This window comes from Lindgomyces ingoldianus, assembly GCF_010093535.1.
Source record: "Lindgomyces ingoldianus strain ATCC 200398 unplaced genomic scaffold BDR25scaffold_55, whole genome shotgun sequence".
Taxonomy (NCBI): Eukaryota; Fungi; Ascomycota; class Dothideomycetes; order Pleosporales; family Lindgomycetaceae; genus Lindgomyces; species Lindgomyces ingoldianus.
In genome coordinates this window covers 276567-298876 of record NW_022985216.1, presented here as the reverse complement: position 1 = coordinate 298876, position 22310 = coordinate 276567, and the positions used below count along the sequence as shown (strand labels likewise).

At 49.6% G+C, this 22310-nt stretch overlaps 6 protein-coding genes across 6 annotated transcripts; 5 read left to right on the top strand and 1 right to left on the bottom strand.

Annotated features, from left to right (window-relative positions):
- The first annotated feature begins 97 nt into the window (after nt 1-97).
- Nucleotides 98-1658, top strand: BDR25DRAFT_297476 (F-actin-capping protein-like protein subunit alpha-1). The gene is made up of 5 exons (XM_033689006.1): nt 98-227; nt 278-296; nt 378-633; nt 710-1469; nt 1524-1658. Exons 1-4 carry the CDS (start codon nt 174-176, stop codon nt 1194-1196), a joined length of 816 nt encoding a protein of 271 aa, XP_033540646.1. The 5' UTR covers nt 98-173; the 3' UTR covers nt 1197-1469; nt 1524-1658.
- A 558-nt stretch (nt 1659-2216) lies between these two features.
- Nucleotides 2217-8015, top strand: BDR25DRAFT_244749 (P-loop containing nucleoside triphosphate hydrolase protein; the record flags this gene model as incomplete). Its single annotated transcript, XM_033685857.1, has 6 exons — nt 2217-3829; nt 3881-5449; nt 5499-6115; nt 6164-6416; nt 6491-6570; nt 6622-8015. 6 exons carry the CDS (start codon nt 2217-2219, stop codon nt 8013-8015), a joined length of 5526 nt encoding a protein of 1841 aa, XP_033540645.1.
- A 2873-nt stretch (nt 8016-10888) lies between these two features.
- BDR25DRAFT_307575 (cell death in tomato 1) lies at nt 10889-11939 on the top strand. Its single transcript, XM_033690860.1, has 3 exons — nt 10889-11207; nt 11258-11488; nt 11564-11939. The coding sequence occupies exons 1-3, from the start codon at nt 11046-11048 to the stop codon at nt 11732-11734; spliced, it is 564 nt and encodes a 187-aa protein (XP_033540644.1). The 5' UTR covers nt 10889-11045; the 3' UTR covers nt 11735-11939.
- Nucleotides 11940-12628: 689 nt separating this feature from the next.
- Nucleotides 12629-14886, top strand: BDR25DRAFT_347021 (laccase-2 precursor; the record flags this gene model as incomplete). Its single annotated transcript, XM_033694221.1, has 8 exons — nt 12629-12664; nt 12776-12848; nt 12900-12978; nt 13026-13358; nt 13406-14015; nt 14070-14222; nt 14291-14408; nt 14458-14886. 8 exons carry the CDS (start codon nt 12629-12631, stop codon nt 14835-14837), a joined length of 1782 nt encoding a protein of 593 aa, XP_033540643.1. The 3' UTR covers nt 14838-14886.
- Nucleotides 14887-15883: 997 nt separating this feature from the next.
- On the bottom strand, nt 15884-17005 carry BDR25DRAFT_244849 (SET domain-containing protein; the record flags this gene model as incomplete). The annotated part of the gene is made up of 1 exon (XM_033685863.1): nt 15884-17005. The coding sequence occupies one exon, from the start codon at nt 17003-17005 to the stop codon at nt 15884-15886; it is 1122 nt and encodes a 373-aa protein (XP_033540642.1).
- Nucleotides 17006-19984: 2979 nt separating this feature from the next.
- BDR25DRAFT_106178 (RTA1-domain-containing protein) lies at nt 19985-21193 on the top strand. Its single transcript, XM_033683501.1, has 2 exons — nt 19985-20630; nt 20680-21193. The coding sequence occupies exons 1-2, from the start codon at nt 20093-20095 to the stop codon at nt 21069-21071; spliced, it is 930 nt and encodes a 309-aa protein (XP_033540641.1). The 5' UTR covers nt 19985-20092; the 3' UTR covers nt 21072-21193.
- Nucleotides 21194-22310: the final 1117 nt, after the last annotated feature.

Below are 22310 nucleotides of genomic sequence, written 5' to 3'. Positions count from 1 at the left end.
AATAATGCGGTGAATTGTGTGATCCCTGCTCGCAGTCCCCTCGCCAAGACTCCCGCACCGTCTCAGTCCCCAGCTTCCGCCTCTTAACTGAGGCTTACTTCACTTACCCCCGTTCTGCCGCTCCCTTCCTAGGATTTTATTAAGTCTTTCGATAGCCCGCTACTACTACAACAATGTCGAGAACTGCAGCTTTGGCTTCTTTCGTGGAGAGTACCCCACCAGGCGAGGTGTGTCGCCCCCCACATCCCACTTTGTTCCGCGACTAATCTGTGTATAGCTCACCGATGTTACGAAAGGTACTGCTCCACTCTCTGCACTCCTCCGCCGCCATATCCTACCCTAAAACTTGCTTTCCCAAGCATATTGACTTCCTCCAGCGATCAAATCTATCCTCGGTGACGATTCCGCCCAGTCAGACCTCGCACCGGCCTTCCAGAGGTACAACGAAGAGCAATTCGCAACCGTGAAGCTGCCCGGCGGAAGCGGAGAAGTCCTAGTCAGCTCCTATAACTCGTTAGGAAACGACCGGTATTATGATGTCGAGAGCCAGAGCTCATTCGCCTTCGACCATGCCACACAGAAAGCGAGCGGGGTGAAGTCATACGTGCTAGAATCAACCCACTCAGATCTCGTGTAAGTGTGCGGGCATACAATGGCCTTTGTTGAGAAGGCGAGGAGGAGATCAAGGCTGATGTAGTACTGTGAATAGCAAGAGCCTCCTCAAAAGCCTAGGCATCCACACCTCAGAGCACTACCCCAAATCCAGTCTCGGCGTCTATCCCACAGAAGACGACTCCCAGCTCGCCATAATCACAGTCGCAAACAAGTACTCGCCTTCCAACTTCTGGAACGGCCGCTGGCGCTCCTCGTACATCTACACCCCCTCGTCGGGCTCAATCTCAGGCATCATCAAAGTCGACGTCCACTACTACGAAGACGGCAACGTGCGACTTCTCACAAATAAAGTGGTGCAGTTCAGTGTGGGGGCAAATGCGGGGGCAAGTGAGATTGTGAGACAGATAGCAAATGCGGAGAAGAAATACCAGGAAGATCTGAATAAGGCGTTTGGGAGCTTGAGTGAAGGCGCATTTAAGGCGTTGAGGAGACAGTTGCCAATTACAAGGCAGAAGATTGAGTGGGAGAAGATCAGTGGGTATAGGTTGGGGCAGGATATAGGCGGTGGGAGGGTGAGATAGCGGCTCGAACTGGGATTTGGGGACAATAATGACAAGGCGGTGTGATGACACATAGACACGTTAGACAGTGATGCCGTGAGCCACGATCGGTTTGGGGACTTCGATATAGGAGGCGTCTTGGGATTTTCTTGCTCAGCTATTTCCTTTCCTTGCATGTGACTTGTCGCTCCTCAACCTCTTTTCATTTGTCTGACCCACGCCTGCAGGCCGCTCTTTTCAATCATAAGCCTCTCCTGGATACTCACGCTGGGCTATAGTCCTAGTCTATTTCTGGTAATTAAATACTATCGCTCTGACCCTCGAGCGCTCTGCTGATTCTTAGAGTAGAGCCTTAGAATCTCCGCAACTGCCCTAGAGCAGCAGCTCGAAGTCTGCTTTGACGCCAGCATTCACATTATGATGGTTTGCTTATCACCGCCCTAATCACCTCACCAAAACTTCTTCGCCGAAACTCGTAGAAAGGTCACGAGACTAAAATATATTCTTCCCTTCACCTTCCTCCCGCACAGTAGAACTAGTCTCACCTCGCAATATTTGCCTCTGCTCTGCCCCGCGATCCGCGACCAGAACACCTCCTTGTGCTTCTCTCCTCTTTGCTCAGCTGGTAAGGCGTCCTTCGTCAGTGCTGCCATTCATTCCATTTGCACCTTCCACATGTACGCTATCGGCGCACCTTCACTTTTGGGGGGTACTGACGTGATTCAAGTGACCATGACGGGAAAGAAGGCCCCGCCGCTGTGCCAGTATATCCTCACCCGGAAAGGCTGCCTCAAAGGAAACCATTGCAGGTTTTCCCACGATGTCTCGCAGGACGGTGTCTCTGCGAGCGCGCCATCAAATCGTGGCAGGGCCTCCAGATCAAACAAGACGCACGAGTTGGCCAACCCACAGGATCTTCTTCTTCGTCGTTGGCATTTCTTCACTACACCGCTCTCATGGCCCGATAAGCCGCTTACTCCTCAAGCGCGCAGCAAGTTCTTCCAGGATGCGTTCGAGCTTGTGACATCCGGCCCAGGCAACATGCAGTCCGTCATCAAATCGCTTTCTTCTGATGGGGGCCTACAGAGGATTCTTCAGCTGGTAAAAGCTGACCTACGTCATCAGCTCCCAACTACTCAACAGGAACTCTTCAGGTCGACCGTGCTGCCTTTCTTCAAGGTCATCAGCCACCCGAGGGTGCTTTCCTCAGGGCTTCTCGAAAATTCCATAGGTACAATCTATAATGCTCTATTCGGTTCGAACGGTCAGTATTCAATTAACCTGTTCCGGTATGTTTTGTGCAACGCAGACGGACTCTCCATGGACGAATTAGAGCCTACCATGATCGTGTTTTCCAATGTTCTTGATAAGAACGGAACTGCTCCACTCCTAGATGGCTTCAAGCAAATTGTCGACTTGCTTGAGGCAAAAATAAAGTCTGTAAAAGATGACCGCCGAGACTTGACGAGCATCAACACCCGAAGGTTCCTTGACCGAGCTAAACACCGCCTTGGGCTAGGGGTCCCATCGATCCAACCGGTAACCTCAAGCAACAAGTCAGTCAAACCACGAGCTCGATATGAGATGGTGAGCGACGGGCCTGGGGAGCTTTCAAAAGCCGGACCGAGACATGACAATGATTTTGCGGACATACAACACATTCGGATATTGCCTACATTCCAAGAGATTCTCTGTGACCGGGCCCCTTATTTGCCCGTTTTAGATACCTCTCAGCTACACCTCCCTGGTAGTGCTGGTCTCCTTGATAGGCATTTTCGTCTGTATCGAGAAGACGTTATTGGGCCAGTCAGAGATGCCACCAGGATGGAATTAAAGCGGCAAAATAATCCAAATGGATTTCTAAATCCTTCTCACAACGGACTTCGCACCAATGTATACACAAATCTTGCATTTGAAGATCTCCGGTGCCACGATTTCCAAGGCATAATCGTTATTGGTTCAGTCGACCAACCCAGTCATTTGGCTGAGTCAAGTGAGCGAATGCGTGAAGACTGGTGGATATCTCGAAAACGCTTACAAAAGGACTCCCTAGTTTGCATTCTGGATCCCACAGGACGGGTAATATTCGGCACAGTTACAGAGATCAAGGAATCGAAAGCCCACGTACAAGAAGGTAATGATGTGATATCAGAAGTAGAGGGTGGGATTCCTTATCAAGACTTTGCTTCGAACCCTCATCGTGCTTTCCTCACGATACTCCCAGCTGAAGAGAAGGACATTCCAACTGTTGCAGATTACTTCTCTCAGCGGACTAAGCCTCCGAGGAATTTGACTCTTCTCGAGTTCCCGAAGATTTTGCTTCAGGCATTCCAACCCACCTTGGCAGTTATCCAGGAAATGTCAAAGGCGGGTGACCTTCCATTCGCCGACTTGCTCGCTCCAACTGCAGTTGCCTCCGAGGCGGTGGATGTGGGGCCTCCAAGCTATGCACAGCAGCGAGATTTCGGGTTTGACTTGAGTTGTCTTCTTTCGAATGGCCGGAACTTGGTCCTCTCCCCGAATGCTTCTTTTAACTTTAACCTAGGTTCTCTAACCGAGAACTCTACACTAGATGATAAACAGGCAGAAGCTCTTGTGCACACGCTGTTACGTCGACTGGCGCTCTGTCAAGGTCCACCCGGAACAGGAAAGAGGTAACGCTACAAATTTAACCTTTTTATGATTCTTGTACTAATTCGCAGTAGCTACACTGGCGTTGCTCTGGCTCGCGTATTGCTCAAGAATAAGGAACGGGCCGACCTTGGCCCAATGCTAGTGGTGACTTATACTAATCACGCACTGGATCAATTCTTAGAGCATCTCCTTGATGGCGGCATCGATCGAGTCATTAGAATGGGCAGCCGCTCTACGTGTGACCGACTTGGAGACCTGAACCTAAGGATCGTCAGCAGAAACATAGATCGAACTAGCGATGAAAAGAAGGAAGAGTACGCACGACGTAGGGTTATGATAACTGACGCGGCATATGTCACAGAAGCATTGCGAAAACTAAAGCTCTCAAACACATGTGACGGCCTCAAGGACTATTTACGAGAGAACCACACAGAGCATCACGACCAGCTCTGGGGGGTTGACGAGGACGGTTTCGAAATGATTTCCTACAGCTCAGATTACATTATCCGCACATGGCTACACGGAAAACCCACTAATTCAAGGACCCAACAGGCCGAGAGAACGATCGACGAGATTCTAGCGACTCGGGCCAACGTTTGGGAAATGCCGTATAATGAGCGTCGAAAGCTTCACGCGTACTGGGTGGACGATTGCCAGACATTATGCAGGCAGATGTTTCTTTCAGCAGTGGCAGGATACCGTCAAAGCAAAACAAACCATGAGGATGCCAGGCGAGAAATCGAGCTAAGGTGTCTTCAGGAGGCGAATATCATTGGACTCACTACTTCTGGGTTGGCCCGCAATATGAAGCTTCTCAGACGATTGCCCATCAAGGCTGTCATTGTGGAAGAGGCTGGGGAGGTGTTGGAAGCTCACATTCTGACTGCGCTACTCCCATCGGTCGAGCATCTTGTACTCATCGGCGACCATTTCCAGCTGAAGCCTCAAGTCGCTAATTACGATCTCTCGTCTGAAAGTTCCCGTGGAAAGAAATATTCACTGGATATGTCGCTGTTTGAACGCCTTGTAAGTCCACCAAAGGAAGTCCTAGGTATCAAATTACCGCTTTCTATACTTCAGACTCAGCGGCGAATGCACCCATCCATTTCAAATTTGATTCGGCGAACGATTTACCCACACCTTGAGAATGCCGACAATGTTTCAATCTACCCAGAAGTTATTGGCATGCTCAAGCGCCTTTATTGGCTGGACCACAACCACCTAGAGGCAGGCGCAGAGACGAATGAACTTGTGGCGACATCCAAGTCGAACGACTTTGAGGTGGACATGTGTACTGAACTCGTCGGACACCTACTCAAACAAGGCGAATACCAGTCTGGAGAGATTGCGGTAATCACTCCTTATCTAGGTCAACTTTTCAAGATCAAGGACGAGTTGTCACAGCACTACGAGATTGTTCTTGATGACCGCGACGTTGAAGCTCTGGAAAAGGCTGGTATCACCCAAAACGATCAGTTGCTAGAGCCATTGAAAATGTCTCCTCAGATAAAAGCCTTCCTCAAGACAGTGAAGCTAGCTAGTGTTGATAACTTTCAAGGTGAAGAGGCCAAAGTCGTTATCGTGTCTCTTGTTCGGTCGAACAAGGAGAGGAAATGCGGGTTCCTGAAAACCATCAACCGGTAAGCACTAAATACACCTTTTGAGATAGTAAAATTTAAGATCTTGTAGGATCAATGTGCTCTTAAGCCGCGCCAAACATGGCATGTACATTATCGGAAACTCTGCGACAAGCGCTGGGGTCCCCATGTGGTCTCAAGTTATCGATATTCTGAAGAAGAACGACAATATTGGACCAAGCCTGGCGTTGTGCTGTCCGAGGCACCCTGATACCAAAATTGAGGTCTCAACTCGGGATGACTTCCAACTATATGCTCCCGAAGGGGGGTGCAACCTCAAGTGTGATCGGCGGTTGAAGTGTGGCCATGCGTGTCTCCAGAAATGCCACTCAGATCTCCGACATAATAGCGTGAGGTGCCTTGAACCTTGTCCAAGGACGAAACGGGGTTGCAACCACGTTTGCCCAAAGTATTGTGGAGACCAGTGCGATCGTCGTTGCGAGATGGTTCTCAAAGACATTAATCTTAAGCTTAAATGTGGTCACGTTGTTTGCCATCTTCGTTGTTGGGAACTCCAAACGCACGAATCCCTTAAATGCACGGTACAGGTTAAACGAATAGTTCCTTGCTGTGGCCACACTGTTGACGTTGCATGTCATATAGATGTGGGCTCAGAAGAGTTTCGTTGTTTCGCTCCATGCGGAGCCAATTTGACGTGTGGACATTCTTGTAAGATTTTTCCTCTTAGGATGCAACATTGTTACTAAATATATACAGGCAAGCTTTCTTGTTGGTCATGCCAGCAACAAAATACATGGCGCCATGGGAGTTGCGTCCAACAGTGCAACCGCAAATACAGCAATTGTAGCCACATGTGCCAGGACGCTTGTCATCCAGGAGAGCCTTGTGGGCTGTGTAAGCAGCCCTGTGAGGTGGCGTGTAGCCACTCCCGCTGTGATCAAGAATGTGGACAACCATGCATCCCATGCGCACAAGAAGAATGCTCGTCCCGCTGTCCACATAGTCAATGGTATGTCTCTAAAACTCTACTCTTGGTGACATCCCACTTCGTGTTTGGATGAAGTACGCTGACGCTTGTCATAGTACGATGCCATGTGCTGCCCCTTGCAACTGGATTCCCTGTTCGAGGCGTTGTTCGAAAACTTTAAACTGTGGACATCAATGTGAGTACCATTGTGCCTTCCTGCTTGAAGTATGGTTAACATATTTGAAAGGCCCTTCACTCTGCGGAGAGGCCTGCCCAGATGCAGAGTACTGCCAAATTTGCGGACATGCCTCGATCAAGTCCATGGTCGTGGACCTTCTGGAATTTAAGCTCTATCAGGACGTTGACGTAAACGATGATCCTCTCATCATCCCACCGTGTGGTCATGCGAAGCTCATGAGCAGTATGGATGGAAATCTGGGCATGTCTTCTGCCTATGACTTGAACCCTGACGGAACTGTGAACGCCATCAAAGAGTTTGAACCCTTTTCTATTGGCAACACAAGCTCACCGATGGCTGAGTTAAAGGACCTTCGTGGATGCCCCGAATGTCGCGGCTCATTGCGTAACATAAACCGCTATGGACGTATTGTCCGCCGTGTTATTCTAGATGAGGGAACCAAGCGGTTTGTGACCTCAGCTGGAGCGGGATTCGGTCCTTTAGTAGAGAGGTTATATTCTGCACAGAAGCAGCTCGGAGAATCTCAAGAGGCACAGAATAAGCTCGACTTACCGCCTGTTCTGACTCTAAAAGATCATCGGAACGATCAATTCCTATCTATATGCGCTGCTACTAACGGATGGGGTCGATATGCAGAGATGAGGGCAACTCGCCAAGCCATTGCAAACTACTTTGTAAAAGTGCACAAAGATGAGACTCCATTTGCTCGCCTTTGGACTCTTGTTGAGCATGCACAACGAAAGAATGGCCGGACTAGTGGTATCGAACTGCAAAATCCAGTCTCGCACATGGCATTCCATATCATGGCTCTAGCGCTACTCATTCGTTGCGACGTAGTGTTACTCGCAGATGTCCTGAACCAGCTTAAGAAGCTTAGCAAGGGACCAATGGGTTTGCGACTCGAAGTCGATCTCCGCAAGAACCGCGAGGAGTGCACTGAGCTCATCAATGAGGCTCTCAAGTCTAAAGACTATGAACGTGCGGTCGAAGGACATATCTTCTATACACGCTACTGCGTCATCGAACGCTCTTTCGCCACTACCCCCGTTGCCAACGAAGCCATCCAAATAGAGGGTCAAACGCATGTCACCGAAGCTTACCGCATCTGTGAAACACACGGAGGCAAGCTCAGTTCCCTAGTTTCTGAAGTTAAAGATGTCGAACGTAGCCTGAATGGCGGGACTTTCATCCAGCCCGTCTCGTCCGAGGAACGGAGATCGGTTCTTGCGGCTATGGCGAAGGAGTTTCGAGGTACGGGACATTGGTATCGCTGCGCCAATGGCCATCCTTTCTCCATTGGTGAGTGCGGTATGCCGATGGAATTGGCGCGCTGCCCACAGTGTGATGCGAGGATTGGGGGAAGGGAGCATAGGCTTACGGAGGGGGTGGATAGAGCGGAGGATTTGGATGTAGAGATTGCGGGGATGAACTTAGGGGGATGATGGGGCGTTGGAGGTGAGATGCCAATGATTGCTGGTGTGGGAGAGGTCGTGGAGTTTGAGGTCGATAAAGGCCTTAGGGCTAGAACATAGCTAGAGGTAGAAATACCTAGTAAAGCATGGTACAAGAAAGTCGAATACTTGGGTAGGATAACCTTTGTGTGAGTATGGTCCAGCTGGGGCCAAATGAGACGAGATGTATGGGTCGTACCTATCTAAGCCGAGGAGACGTCAGAACAAGAGTGTAGGTCACGGCTTCTGTCTCCAACTGCTGTCTTCAATCAGCTCTGTTTAATAGTTCCTTTCGTGCCTTTCTCTACCTACTAGTATCCCATGCCCACAATTGATTTGAGTCGCGTGGATAGCAAAGGATAAGAATCGATCGGTCTCACTAACCTGGGATCGCTTGCTGGATAGCATTGGGACTATAGCCGGAACATAGCCGGAACAGCATCCTTCATCCTTCTTCCTTCATGCGAAAAGGATAGAACGATTAGTGCTTGTAGTGTATGAAGGGACCAACGCGGACTCAACCGTTCATCCAATGGAGAAAGACTTGTTCATCAGCCGAAAACGCTCCGTCAAATCGTCAGAAGACGTTGAGAAGGTAGAGTGGACAACCGAAAGTATGCTCGAGGACATCAAGAATGATCTGAGACTACGTAAAACTTCGACAGCGATGTACGAATAGAGGTGGATAGCTGGCAGTTTATCCTTATTAATCGACTTGTTGGCCTCCCTTTGACGCTATTCAACGTCATCACGGAGCGCTGTAGATGCTTGTTGGTGATCGCTCTCTGAGACAGGTCGCGAAGCGTGTCATAAGGGAACTGATAACGCCTTCAGTTCAGGAAATATTCTGAGATGAGGTTTCTAGCTCTGCCCGAGGCTCAGGACGAGGGTAATAGGCAGATATGTTACAATCCAGATCAACAGGTCGTTCTTGCGCATGCAGGGAAGATGAAGGAAGATCGATCTAGGGACGCAAATCGATTCATCCGCCGAGATGCCGATGATATGGGTATGGATAATTCCTCATCAATTCTTGACTAACTTCTAAACTGATATGGGGTAGAGCGATGCGGTATTGTAACCCTCTCCGCAGAATACGAGCAACCACAAACGCGACCTGTCGTTATCCAAGGCGGCGATGGCGGACTAAATCTTTACTTCCCCTCTAGTTTGGAGGTCTCGCACCAGAATCTGAACTCACACCTTCGCTCATGCTTCCTCCGAAAACCGGTCTGTTAGATTTCGCCAATGCCTGGAGAGCGAAGAATCCATCCGGAATCATGGCCAAGGGTCAATAGCCTGCCATTATTGCGCGTAGCCGATCCTATCGATCAAGAGGCAGAGAAGAGCAGACTTAATTTTACCACCTGGGGGTGGGGGGTATTTTATCAGTCGCTTGCTATGCGTGAGTGGGTTCCAGCCGCTACACGAGTGTGGTATTGACTTGACGTAGCTTTTGACATATCTTGGTTGGAAGGTGCGTGGCAGTACTCCATGCATCACTATATCAATAGCAAATATCGTATGAACCCGCTCCCCTCCATCCTCCCTTTCCGTCTTTCACAGAAACCCATATCTAACCAATGCCTCGTGTAGCTTTCGTCATATTCTACTTTCACCACCTTCGTCATTTGTGTGACCGATTAAGTGGATGCGGAAAAGAATACCGCGCCCTGCTGGAGGAGATAGAAAATAGGTATTGGAGGATCATACCGCTGAGTTTGAGGGATTGGATAGATAAAGTGGAGCAGTCGAGGTTGGCAGATATTTTTTAATGGGGTTAGACTAGCTTAGAGGGTAGAGTTGTAGGCAAAGCGTCGGTTTGTTGCTTAGGAGCTGTACGCCCATTTTTCAATGAATCCTTTTGACTAGTTTTAGGGTAACCATAGCTTTGCTTTTTGTGGCAGTCAGCTTTTCTCGTTCTACTTGCCCGTGGTACGTTGCACGGGTCATATTTCGCGTCGGGATACCAATTACTGGGTTTATCGTGGACTAGGTATGTTTACGAGTTTCACTATCGCTGGCGCCAATGCCGATGGCCATCGGAATGTTAAACATACAGGCTGTCGTCACCACTGCTCTTTTGTCCAACTCGCAATCCAACCATCTATCTCAACTTCGAAATTGTGGGATAAACATGCAGGGCATTCCCCTAATGGTCATCTTCCGGGACTGCAAGCATCGTGACCAAACCATACACTCTTCAGAGCCCTTTCTTACAATGTCGAAGTCGTTAAGGGGAAAAACAATGGACGGCAATGAGGTTAGGCCCCACAACCTAAAAATAATTCTGCAGACTCACCCAAAGTAGTCTAGCAAGTTCCTGACGCTAAGCCTTTAGTCAGTGTCTCCCGCCTCCTCTCCCGTCAGGCCCGAAGCCACTTGCACACCACTTTCACGCTTCTGATGACCTCATTGCGAATCCTTCAGGGGCTTTGCCTTCTTTGCACCGGTTGATGGAAATCGTTCTTTATATTTTGATGTGTATGAGAAGGCGATGTTGTTTGCAATGGGTCAAGACGCGAGAGCCGACTTTCTTGGTATCCCGACACCCATGTAGGCACAACTTTGACGAGCGCAAATCTCCAAGTTCTCGGGCGCTGATCGACACGCACATGGATACCATGTGCACTGTGCTTCAATGCTAAATCCTTGGGTGTCTTACGTTTTGGTTTTCCCTACATGTCATCCGACTGGCGCAAAAACAGTCGTAGCGCTCGTATTCGAACATATTCGCTCGACTGTTCGGGTTGTATGTCTCGAATAACGACTTCTCAGGAAAGTTAGAGCGCATGTATAAGCACTTGGGGGTGGGCAATGCAACGTGCGGTTGCAAGGACGAGAATAACTGTGGGGAAGGTGAGGTGTATATAAGATGTGAGGTTTCCGGGTTGGAAGGGAAAACATCGCATTTGCTCTACAGTTTGAGGACTTCATCTTCGGCTTTTCGTACCACTGTCGTTTCTATAAACAAAAACCCACTCGCTTGAATACTAACTTTAAATTTTTCTCGTTGCCAAAATGGTCGCCAACGCCTTCGCCATTGTCGTTCTCATCGCGGCCACCACCGTCTCCGCTGCACCGACTATCAAAATCGCTCGTGATGACCTGCAGCCATGGGAGCTTCAGAGACTCTACACACACTCTCCATCTGGCCGTCCAGGGAACGACCCACACTCTACAGCAAGTTACCAACTTACCGTGCGCACCCCCATTCACTAATATGCTGGTAGCTCAACGTAACAATCCATGATCCCAACACCATCTATGTTGCCGACACGCCCACCGGAGCCGCTGAATTTCCACCCTCAACCGCAAACTGCTCCGCGCAGTGGCTGACGCAAGACGACGTGCCGTGGGGCATCGAGCAGCCTTGCACAGATATCGATTACGGGTACTGGACCATGACCATGGTAGAAGGAAGTGGGGAGGGAGCTACGGAGGACTTTGGCTTGGAATTTAAGGTAAGTCCGCTTTCCTTTCATCTACCTTAAACCTGTTTGAGAGGACAGGAGGTCTCTAACGGTAGGAACCTATAGTTGGTCGATAAAGTTACGGTTTTGAATACTGTATATACCAGGATTTTTACGGGTTCTGGGACGTTCAAGGTTGGAGATAATTTGTCCGGACAGTGTGGAGGTTCGGGACAGTGCAATTGGGCGCTTACGGAGACGCCTTATCTTATGACGCAGGCGGAGCAGAGTTCCTGATAATAAGGCGCTAGCCATTTAGACGCTGTCCTAGACGAGGGCACAGTAAGAGAAGAGGAAAGAGGTAGTGAATTTTGAGTCGCAGAAACGGGGGAGTTTTGGTGGAATGAGAGATGAACAAAGGGGAAAAGAGAGATGATCTAAATGGTAATGATAATTAGCATTCTAGCTCACTGAAATTGAAATACGGCGTTGAATGATACAATCTTCAGAAAGCCATGGGGTTCTACTTCTGCATCGTGAATCATTGCTGCCAGTTGACTGGTCTCGAATTTGCTTAGGCGACTGGTTTGTTGATGAATAGAATGGTTTAATAGAATCACGGCAAGGTCGAATGACACACTGTTCAGTGCGTAAAGTGCATATTTGATAGGAACTAGTAGTTTGACGATAGAAAGTTAGACACTGGGTCCCGGGTGTTGCAGGGAAACTGGAGTAAGTCTTGGCTTGGCCAAATCCGGACAAGCCAGTCTTCTTTTGGACGTACTAATAGTGGTCTTCGTTTCGCGATGGCATCATGTTTCCAAAATGTGCACGGTGATACACCTCAACAACACTTCTATCCCACGGTCAGCCTCCTTGGCAATAGTGCTGCTTTGAGGGGAGAACTTCTCAACTCAACCTTTCAGCTGAAGGTCGCTGTCGTTGCTCCATGGGACAATGAAAGTCCAGCCACGAACTCAATATCATGCTCATTCCATTTCGTGCTATTCTGCAGATCCCAATATTCATTTCTCCACCACCGCTGGCCATCTTATCCGATTCCAGATAGTGACTTGCGCTCTCCTTTCAAACTTCCTCCTCCTGAGCGCCTTTTCTGCGTTTGGGAAGACTGATTGCTCTCTTCCTCTGCTACCTTGGTAGATCTGAGGATCGTCTATCAGGATTTCCATCATGGATGTAGATAGAGCGGGTCGGCAGGGGACCTCAGTACGCCTACCAGTCCAGGGGTGAACGAATGTACTGGTACTTGAATGCGTTGACGGCAGGAATTTCGCTATCAACACCCTTTTGACCTTTGTCTCTCTTCTTTTCCCCAAGGTTTACGGCGAGATGTTATCTCTCATTTTACTTGCTGTTTCTGCATCACTGTCGTCTGCAAAAACTGTTACTTGTACGCCTTTTAAGCACATTATATTCAGATCATAGGCTTGACAATGAATAGATGACTTTGATATTGGCTGGGTCTCAGCCGCCCCTGATGGGTTCACACGGCCTGTGATTGGCATCAATGGCCAATGGCCGTAAGCACTCTGCGTCATGGAATAGAAATCTGCTCATATTCTCTCAGCATCCCCACCATTGAAGCGAACAAGGGTGATACCATCGTCGTCAAGGCAAAGAATTCACTCGGAAATGAAACCACCTCGCTCCACTTCCATGGCATGTACCAATTCGGCACTCCTGCATACGATGGTGCCCTTGGTGTTACGCAATGCGGAATTGCTCCTGGACAGTCTTTCACATACACGTTCGAGGCAGCACCATCTGGAACCCATTGGTATCATTCCCATGCCAAGGGTCAATACCCGGATGGACTTCGAGGGAAGATGATCATCCACGACCCAGCGTGGGAGAAAAACTTGAAAGTTGACGAACAAATATATCTAAGCATGTCTGATTGGTGAGATGACAGGCATACTTAGATAAAGCATGCCTGACTTAATCCAGGTACCACACGCAACAACCATTCCTCATTCACGAGTATCTGAGCCCGGGTAACCACAACGGTGATCTCCCATCGCCTGATTCCTTCCTGTTCAACGACACCAAAACAGCCCCAACCTTCAGCTTTAAACCGGGGAAGCGGTACTTGCTACGTATCGTCAATGTGGCCGCACTGGCATGTGGTCAATTCCATGTCGACGGACACAAGCTTACAGTCGTTGAAATAGACGGCGTACAAATTCGTCCTCAAGATGCTGATACTATTGTCATATGCGCAGGTCAACGTTACGATGTCATTGTCGAGTCAAAGAAGAACCCTTTCTTCGGTTTCAAGTACATCGCCAAAATGACGATAGATATGCTGACTAAGGATATTCCGAGCGACAGCGCTATGTCTGTCATTGGGAATATAACATATAAAGGCTTCTTAGGGGTCCTGGATTTCATTTTCAATCGATTTCTGCACCCTTCTTGGGTGCCGCAGGTGGTGCTCGACGACATTTCGCTGAGGCCGCTGAACAACGAAAAGTTGTACTCACCGGTCACGAAAAACATCAATTTTGTCGTCAACCAGACGTACTATGGAGGTGTTGGGACCCGCATCAAGATCGGAGTAAGCCGTTTATCACTTGCAGAAACTTCCTCCAAGTTGCTAACATTGATTTAGAATGAGCCATGGGTCGAGCCTAAAGTTCCGTCGCTATACACTGCTCTCTCGACTGGTGCAGCCGCATTAGACGCAGATACCTATGGCGTTGGCGTGGACCCTTGGATCAGCAACCAAGGGGACGTTATCCAAGTGTACTTGAAGAACCCACAGGTAATTGACGCCGACCCACAGTCAATGCAGATTACGCGGCAGTTTCTTCTGACACGAAGGACCCACAGGTATGGCCTCACCCTATGCATTTACACGGCCACGAGTTCCAAGTTGTAGCCCGCGGTGTTGGCGAATGGGACCACAACGAAGCCGCCCTACCCAAGATCCCTATGATGCGCGACACAGGTATGAGAAACCCCTTCCCCTACTCCTATCTATACTGACCCCATAACAGTCGTCGTCCCTGCAAACGGCTACATTGTCCTCCGTTGGCTCTCCAACAACCCTGGCGTTTGGTTCTTCCACTGCCACATTGACATGCACCTTGTCGGCGGCATGGCCTCCATCTTCATCGAAAACCCGACGCAGCTCCAACAACAATATCGATCCGTACCCTCAGACGGCATTGCCCTCTGCGAAGCTAGTAACGAATGCTACTGCGGAAATTGTCTGTGTAGACAGGGCAATGTTTCAATGGCTGATGCAGAGAGTAAATGCAATACGATTTTTAACACGTATGAGGATGGCGAGCCGTATGGCGCGCTGGTTGCGAGTCCTTGCGAGGGGAAAAGGATATTGGAGAAAAAGAGGCATAGGTGTGGTGCTAGTGTATGAAAGGAGAGATCAGTGGCTTTCATCGCGGGGATGTCGGATGTGGTGTTGTCTATGCAGGTGTTTTGAGCGGAGCGTCGTAAGATAGGAGCGCCAACTGAAGCATCAGGTCATTGTTCACCACCTTCGTATCACCCTGGCTACATAGTGAACTGCCGGCGAAGAAATAGCCTCTCGAGATACATACGTAATGTTTATTTCAAACAAACTCATTTGTTTCACGAGATCTCTTCGAGAAGAACTTGTCCATCTGAAACGGAGACGAATTTCCAGATCCGGAAGCGCACCGAGGGTTGTCGTCAGCCTTGTGTTGAGGTCTTACGCGGCCGCCTGTCCCCACCATGGCGGGCATCAAACACAGTTCTATAAGTGCTCAAGTATATATTTGGAGGATGGTTGCCGGTATCTTGATTTCTGATTATCAGCTCAACTCAGACAAGCGCAACTCACTTTGCCTATTACTACTTCTTCCAGCCTTACCACTGCACGTCCCATCTTCTGCAACAAGACCAGCATCATATCCTCCGCAAATATCTCCCACAATGAAGATTACGTCCCTCATCCTCTTAACCCTGACTCTCCAAACTACCGCCCAGATTGCCGGGAAACGCACGCCAAGACAGCCGGCCTTTGATATCGATGTTCCGGATCTACCGAAGATGAACTCGCATGTTATGAAACAAGATCCACCGAAGGAAGCAAAGAGGAAGAGAGAGGAGAATCTTTCGAAGAGGGGTGTTGGGATTAATGGGCAATGGGCTTAGGTGAGTAGTGAGGGTAAGAAGAGGTGGTGATGAGAGATCGGGGTGGAAATGAGAAAATCTGGAGAAGATATTGATCAGAAGTGAGTACTTTTGATGCATTGCGAATTTGAAGGAACAAGGATTAAGTTGATGTAGTCTTTTGTTCCGAGCCGGATGGTGCCATCCATCTCCCAAGGCACAGGCCTTTTAAGAACCTAAACGCCAACGATCCCCATCCACGGAGTTCCAATTCCCCCCCAAAAACGCCAATGAGGACGAAATTACCTTTCAAAATCCCCTACCCATCTAATGCCGATGTCCACAACCTCCCACAAACCTCTGGTTCCCAACCCTCTTCCTCCAACTCCACTGCATCTCAGGATCAGTCGCCAACTGCTTCATAGCATAAACATCACCCTCCCTAAACCCCTTATCTAGCGCGAGATACTCCACACTTAGCCTCGCATACCTCACCGCATTCCACTTATCCCCAAAACTCGAATACGCCATCGCTGCAAGCCGATACGCCGTCCCAAGACTGGCATACAAGCGCTCCTGGACCATGAGCGAAATCAGGGCTTCGGCCATCTCAGGCGTAGCAGTAGACTCGGTACTCCAATCATCGAGCGTACCTTCCAACTCCTCGATTTGCAAAAGCCGAGCATCAGATTCGGCCGTTAGAGCGGGGTGAGCTCTACAGCTACTACAACTACAATCGAAGCCCCAATTGCGCTTCAAGTTCTCCATACGCACGCTCCGCACCGCAGCGTTGTTGGTATACGTGATTGTAATCTCCTGACCAGGCGCAATATCCTGCGTCGCGTGCACGTAATGCGTTAGTGTCTCTTCGTCGAAGAAATACGCTGCGTTGGGTCGGCAATCGTGGTTCAGCATCGCGATTTCCGGGAATACTCCGTGGCGCATGTTGCCGAAGATCTCGAGCTCGAAGGCGTTGGTGTTGATGCGGTCGTCGACGGGGTCGCCCTTAAAGTGGTCTAGGAGCGCCCAGAAGAGCTCTCGGGTCTTGGTGGGTAGTTGTGCGATGGCTGTGTGCGCGAGTTGGAGGCGCTCGGCTTCATCAAGGTCGTACGCATCCGGGTTGTTGATGAGGAGGGGTGTAGAGGAGAAAATTTCGTCGCCGCGGTGCAGGGTCTTGTTGGCTACGAGACCCCGGCCTTTGATAGGGAATTCGTGTTGGACATAGGGTGGGTTGGAGAGATCGTTTACATACTCCAATATCTCTGGTTGTGAGAATGCAGGCTTTCGCAGTATGTTGTACGCATCGGATGAAGTGGTGACTATCGAAATTCCTCGGCCGCCGGCGAAATCGTGGGACGTGAATACGCAGTATGGCTCTTTGGTATTTTCATTCGAAAAGCATTGCGGCCAGAATGTCCAAGGGAAGTTGGCCGCACGTTGTCCGGCCATTGGGTACGGTTGCTGTGTTGCTGAAGATCGGTTTTGCGACAACGAAAGATTATCGTGGCATGAATCTTCGTGGAGAATAGTTCCTGAGGGACAGACATCTTGACGCAGAGGCTTTTGAGGAACAGGATCAACTTTGTCGTGTGTGAATGCCGTGGCTGCAGCGACCAGCGAAATGGAAACGAATGCCTTCATCTTGGTATATTCTCTTTACGTCGGAGAAAAAAAATCGAGGGTTTGCAATTAAAATAAAACTAAATTATGCTGTCAAAGCAAGTAAGAAGAGGTCAGAACCTTGGATATCAGGCCGGCCTGTAGGAATTAACTTTTTTCAAGAGCGAACGCTACATATTAACAATGTTGTTAGGAATCCATTTTCTAGAGTTGGATTGTGAAACGCGAAGAGGGGAGGGGGGGTGAGAAGCGAGGGATGAAACGACCGCGAGACAGGCAATGTGCAGGCATGAGACGGTTTCGATACAAGCCGCACGTTAAGAGAAAAATGGCGGGTGAGCGCGTGGAAAGAGTGTGGAGGATGCGATTGCTTAGTGGGTGCTTGCCCAGGTGCATTGGGCCCAAGAAAACCCCAAGAACGAAGCTGAGCGTTCATGGACCGTTGGACGGCTTGGTGTTGAAGGCTGCGTTAAGCGGAAAAATTGCCTCTCCGATGGTGAGGGATTCTTTTAGGTGCGATTACGCGGTTATACGCGGTGGAATGATTCCGCTCGTCTGTGGTGTTGTGGAAAGGAGGCTTTTCGTCTCGTCCCAAGTAGAGCGAGACGGCTGGCGGGCGTGGCAGGTAGGTGGCTGAAACTTTACGCGGACTCGGGTCAACTTGCTGACACTTGCGACAAAAATTATCGTTCGGCAGAGGCGTTCAAGTCTTTGGATTGGTGAAGCGAGAAGGGATTGTAAGTACTCCGTAACGTGTTGGCGACTCGAGAAACGGTTTCAGGGAGAGTCTATGAGTGAGAGTTTCTTCATCGCGAAACTAGTCATGACTATGTGAATCCTCCACATTAGAGCCTGCCATGGAACATTGGAACATTGATAGCGGGGAGAGTTGATCTAGGAGCCCTCAACTCGACTAACTCTACTTTATTAAATGAAAGGATATTCAAGATGAAAGCAAGGTTGTCATCCGCGGTGCAAACAATCTCAGCCGCACGAGCGGCCTTCTCCACGAGTTTATTCGGACGACACGCCTAGGGGTTCTCCTGCTGGCCAAAACAACGTTTTGTTGGTTGGGTATGAGTCGCGAAAAGAAGAAATTCGAGCCGCGGGAGCACAAACTCGGGGTTAGAGCAATTCTTCAAACCTTGTCGAAAGGACCGGAAGAGCAAGATAAAAGGCCGTATGCCATCACCCAAAGCGAACAAAGTAGAAAGCTTTTCAATCTTGGAAATCGTACATGCCGGTTGGTGTAAGTGTGCACAAGAGTTGGCGGTGTAATTAAGGCGGACATTGGAGATTGCAGTGAGCATGCAACGTGGCTGAAGAAAAACTGTTGGGGGCGATGGGCCCGCCACGACTCCGTCCCGCACGAGAAGATAAGCAGCGAACGCTACACAGGCACGAGGAAGATGATGCAGGGATGGTTCTCACCTTAATCCCTCGAAGATGCGGCCAGATTGTGTTGTCGGTGACAGTAGATCGGATGTGGTTGGTTGAAAGGGTCCATGGAGGCCATTTTCATGAGTGGGGGCTCTGGTTAGCGGTCCTTAGTCATACATTTTGCCCATCCAGTCCTGTCCTATTACTGTAAATCAGAAATCCTTGGGAAGTTGGTTTGGGGGCGTTAGAGAGGACTGGAGGGGTGGGAATGCGTTGGCTGTAATGTGTGAGCAGGCTTGCTGCAGGACCGAACAGCATCAATACCGATGTTCGACAGCTAACACATGGATGGCCAGCAGGTATTTTATGGCTCACCGCCGGCCAAAATGTGCAAGTCGGAAGGAGAATACAATGCTAAGTTTGGAAGTGAAAATGAGGGCCAACAGCTCAGGCATGTTGGGATAGCAGGGTTTGATTAAAGGGTTTGTGTCCGTGGTGGGCGGAAAATCCTTTTCTTCGCCGCAACCCAACAGAAGATAGATTAAGGAAGAGTACCAGCATTTCTCGTATTCCCAAAGTGGGTGGGTGAGTCAGGACCTGAAGATGGTTGAGATATAGAGAGGTGGACCGGAGTTTAGATGACAAGCAACCTCCAGAAAAATGAAGACGGAGGGATGGAACAGTCACAACCAAGAACTACCAGTTCGGGAAAGAATATGTCCACGATAAATATGGGTTTCTATTCTTGAGCAGAAAGGGGGACTAACAAAATACCAGAAAATCTGTCCCAAGATTGACCCGATTAATCTATTGGCGTGGCCGAATCCATGAGCTCAGCATCTGGACGAACTTTGCGCCGAGAGCTTCAGCCTTAGGCCACGTCAAGAGTCCCACGCTTTGCCGCAAGCCAAGCACTGTGAACAGCAACAACAGGTGGGCGATGCCATTGGAGAACCCGACGAGTCCAAGTGGGTGCGTTTTGCGGCTCTCGGACGTAAGGTTGCTCCGCCGTCGCTTGGACAAGTGCACTAGCTTTTTGCATTTCACAGCCTCCGATGACGCATCGATCACCAGCTTAGGCTTCCAATGGAATGCCCTCCAGCCAGCCCCAATCTCCCATTTTGTGCGAGCTACGGCCTAATCGAGCTAAAGATGCGAGCAGTGGCATTAAAATTGGACGTGCACGCTCACAGCCAGTGACGCCAAGCGGGCTCGTAGGGCAGAAACGACACTTTGATCTCGCATCTTTACCCTCACCGGCCGTTAGACTTGCTCCGACGCGTTGCAAGAAGGCTGATACGAAGCGCCATCATGTATAGTACGCATCCTTCAGACGAGCCTTCGTGCGACCGCTCGAGAGGGTATTACGATATAAGGCTCGAGGAGAATCCGTCAGTCATCTTCTCATAATTTTTTAGTGTCCATTTCCTATCCATTCGTTCTCATTCATACCTCGACTAGGGATTTTTTTAGCTCCCAGTTATTCCTCTCTAACATCTCTTTCCATCCCAACTTTCCACAGCAACCACCACCGCTATGGGTCGTCCTGAGCACGCAGATACATGCACGGAAATCAGTCTCGCATGTCCCATCGAGGCCACAATTTACGGCTACTACCCCAACCTCGGCGCTAATGCCTTCTTCGCTGCCTTCTTCGGCATCTGCATGATCGCCCAAATTCTTCTTGGTGTCAAATACCGAACATGGACTTACATGATAGCCCTGACCTTGGGCTGTCTAGGAGAAATGGTCGGCTACATCGGACGTATTATAATGCACGGCAACCCATGGAGTGATATCGGCTTCCAGATTCAGATCTGCTGTCTGATCATTTCGCCTGCTTTTGTCGCAGGTGGTATCTACCTCACTCTCAAGCACATTGTCTTGAACTTCGGCGAGAAGTGGTCGAGACTTCGCGCTGGATGGTATACCTGGATCTTCATCTCTTGTGACATCTTGTCTCTCGTCCTCCAGGGCGCCGGAGGAGGTATCGCTGCCACTGCCGATACCGGATCTAGCATGTTGGATGTTGGAACCAACCTCATGATCACTGGAGTCATCTTCCAAGTTGTTGGTAAGTACCTTCCCCCCCTCAAGTGCAGGTTAATTCTAACATGATCAAGTGCTCGTCTTCTTTGGCTACTTCCTCGGCGAATACACCTTACGCACACATCGCCACCGTGATGAACTCTCTTCTGAGTCTCTCAAGCTCCTCAACTCGTCCCCCTTCCGAATGTTCATGTGCGCCGTTGTGATCGCCTATATTGGCATCCTTGGTCGATGCGCTTACCGTATTCCCGAGCTCACTGATGGCTGGGGCAGCGACATCATGCGCAATGAGGTTGAATTCATTGTGCTCGAGGGCGCGATGATTGTTATCTCTGTACTAGTCCTGACTGTCTTCCATCCTGGATACTGTTTCCCGGCTCTTGCCAACACTATTGGAAAGAAGAAGGCTTCGCACCAGAAGGCTCTGAGTGAGGACTCTGGCGAGGAGATGATGGCTCGTGCGTAAGCACTTGCCACCGCTAAACTGTTCGATCCGCCCCATTGCTGGGCTATTGGAATTTTTCTTATGTTGGGGTTGGGCTTATGTTTTGATATCATACCTACTACTGTTGTTGGACGGCTATGGCGTTTGATTCAGCGTTGTGGGATTTGGAGAGCAACTGGTCGGCGTACCGACCCCTTGGTTGGCAGCGGCTTTAAGATTTTATTGATATAGAATATATTACATAGCGCGCCAATTGTAACTTTTATGACACTCTTAGCCCTGGATCCTCGATACTTTGGCACAATTTTAGACGGCTGGTTTGATCCTGTGGATAATCCGTCACCACCCACGACACCACACCCGAATGTGTGCCGCTTTGATTCGCGACTATTTTATCCCCTTCGAAAGGATAGATATATATCAGTTGTGGAGCTAAGTTCACTAAAAGAGTTCTGCGAGTTCCCAATGCTACACTGGAACCAGGACCACAACCTCCGTTCTAGAGGTGCAATGTTCATCTACCACACTCCGCTCACACTTATCCCGCTTCTCGATGCACCACACTGATCCCCACTCAACTATCGCACTCAATTCCCTCGCATCCAGTTCTCCACCCAGCCGGATTTTCCTCAGCCTCCATCCTGAATATTTGCCCCATATGACCGCCACATATGACCGCCACATCCTTCCTCTATCGGACGCCTCAATGACAACTATTACAACAAAACAGCCCGACAAAGCATAGCTTGCTTTCGAGAAACGACTCATGTCCGCATGCGGCTGGAATGAGGCAAAGTGGCAGGGTGAGACTAACGGCGTCCGGACTCCAGCTACCAAGCGGGCTGAGTTGGTGCGCTGGACTCACTCACCGGTGGGCTGAAGTGGGCTGGCGTAAAAGTGTAAGACATACCGGTGGAAGAGGGGAATTATAGACTGGAGGTGGGCTAGAGCGGACCATAGGTAATTATCAAGATACTGTGGGTTTTGAGCCGTGGGGGCCGTAGGGAGTTTAGGCGTGGGATGTTGGTATTGGTGTTGGGAACTTTGCACGACGCGACGGCAGCTTCGTTTGTCACAAGGCGGTGGGGTGCCACGATCGCTCTGAACACCACTACCCTCGGAGTAGAATCAAACGCGGTTTAAGGATCAAAGATATTGTCTTCAATGCTTCGGGAAGAGAAGTGGAGGGTATCGCAACGCGGCTTCAAGCTGTCTGCACGAACTCACGTCTCTAAACGTTGGGTATTTGGTCCTGCAGCT

Coding starts and splice junctions, on each gene's coding strand:
- BDR25DRAFT_106178 (XM_033683501.1), top strand. CDS start 20,093: ATGGGTCGTCCTGAGCACGCAGATACATGCACGGAAATCAGTCTCGCA. Junction 20,631..20,679: donor AGTCATCTTCCAAGTTGTTG/GTAAGTACCTTC, acceptor AACATGATCAAG/TGCTCGTCTTCTTTGGCTAC.
- BDR25DRAFT_307575 (XM_033690860.1), top strand. CDS start 11,046: ATGGTCGCCAACGCCTTCGCCATTGTCGTTCTCATCGCGGCCACCACC. Junction 11,208..11,257: donor GGAACGACCCACACTCTACA/GCAAGTTACCAA, acceptor ATATGCTGGTAG/CTCAACGTAACAATCCATGA. Junction 11,489..11,563: donor ACTTTGGCTTGGAATTTAAG/GTAAGTCCGCTT, acceptor AGGAACCTATAG/TTGGTCGATAAAGTTACGGT.
- BDR25DRAFT_297476 (XM_033689006.1), top strand. CDS start 174: ATGTCGAGAACTGCAGCTTTGGCTTCTTTCGTGGAGAGTACCCCACCA. Junction 634..709: donor TCAACCCACTCAGATCTCGT/GTAAGTGTGCGG, acceptor TACTGTGAATAG/CAAGAGCCTCCTCAAAAGCC.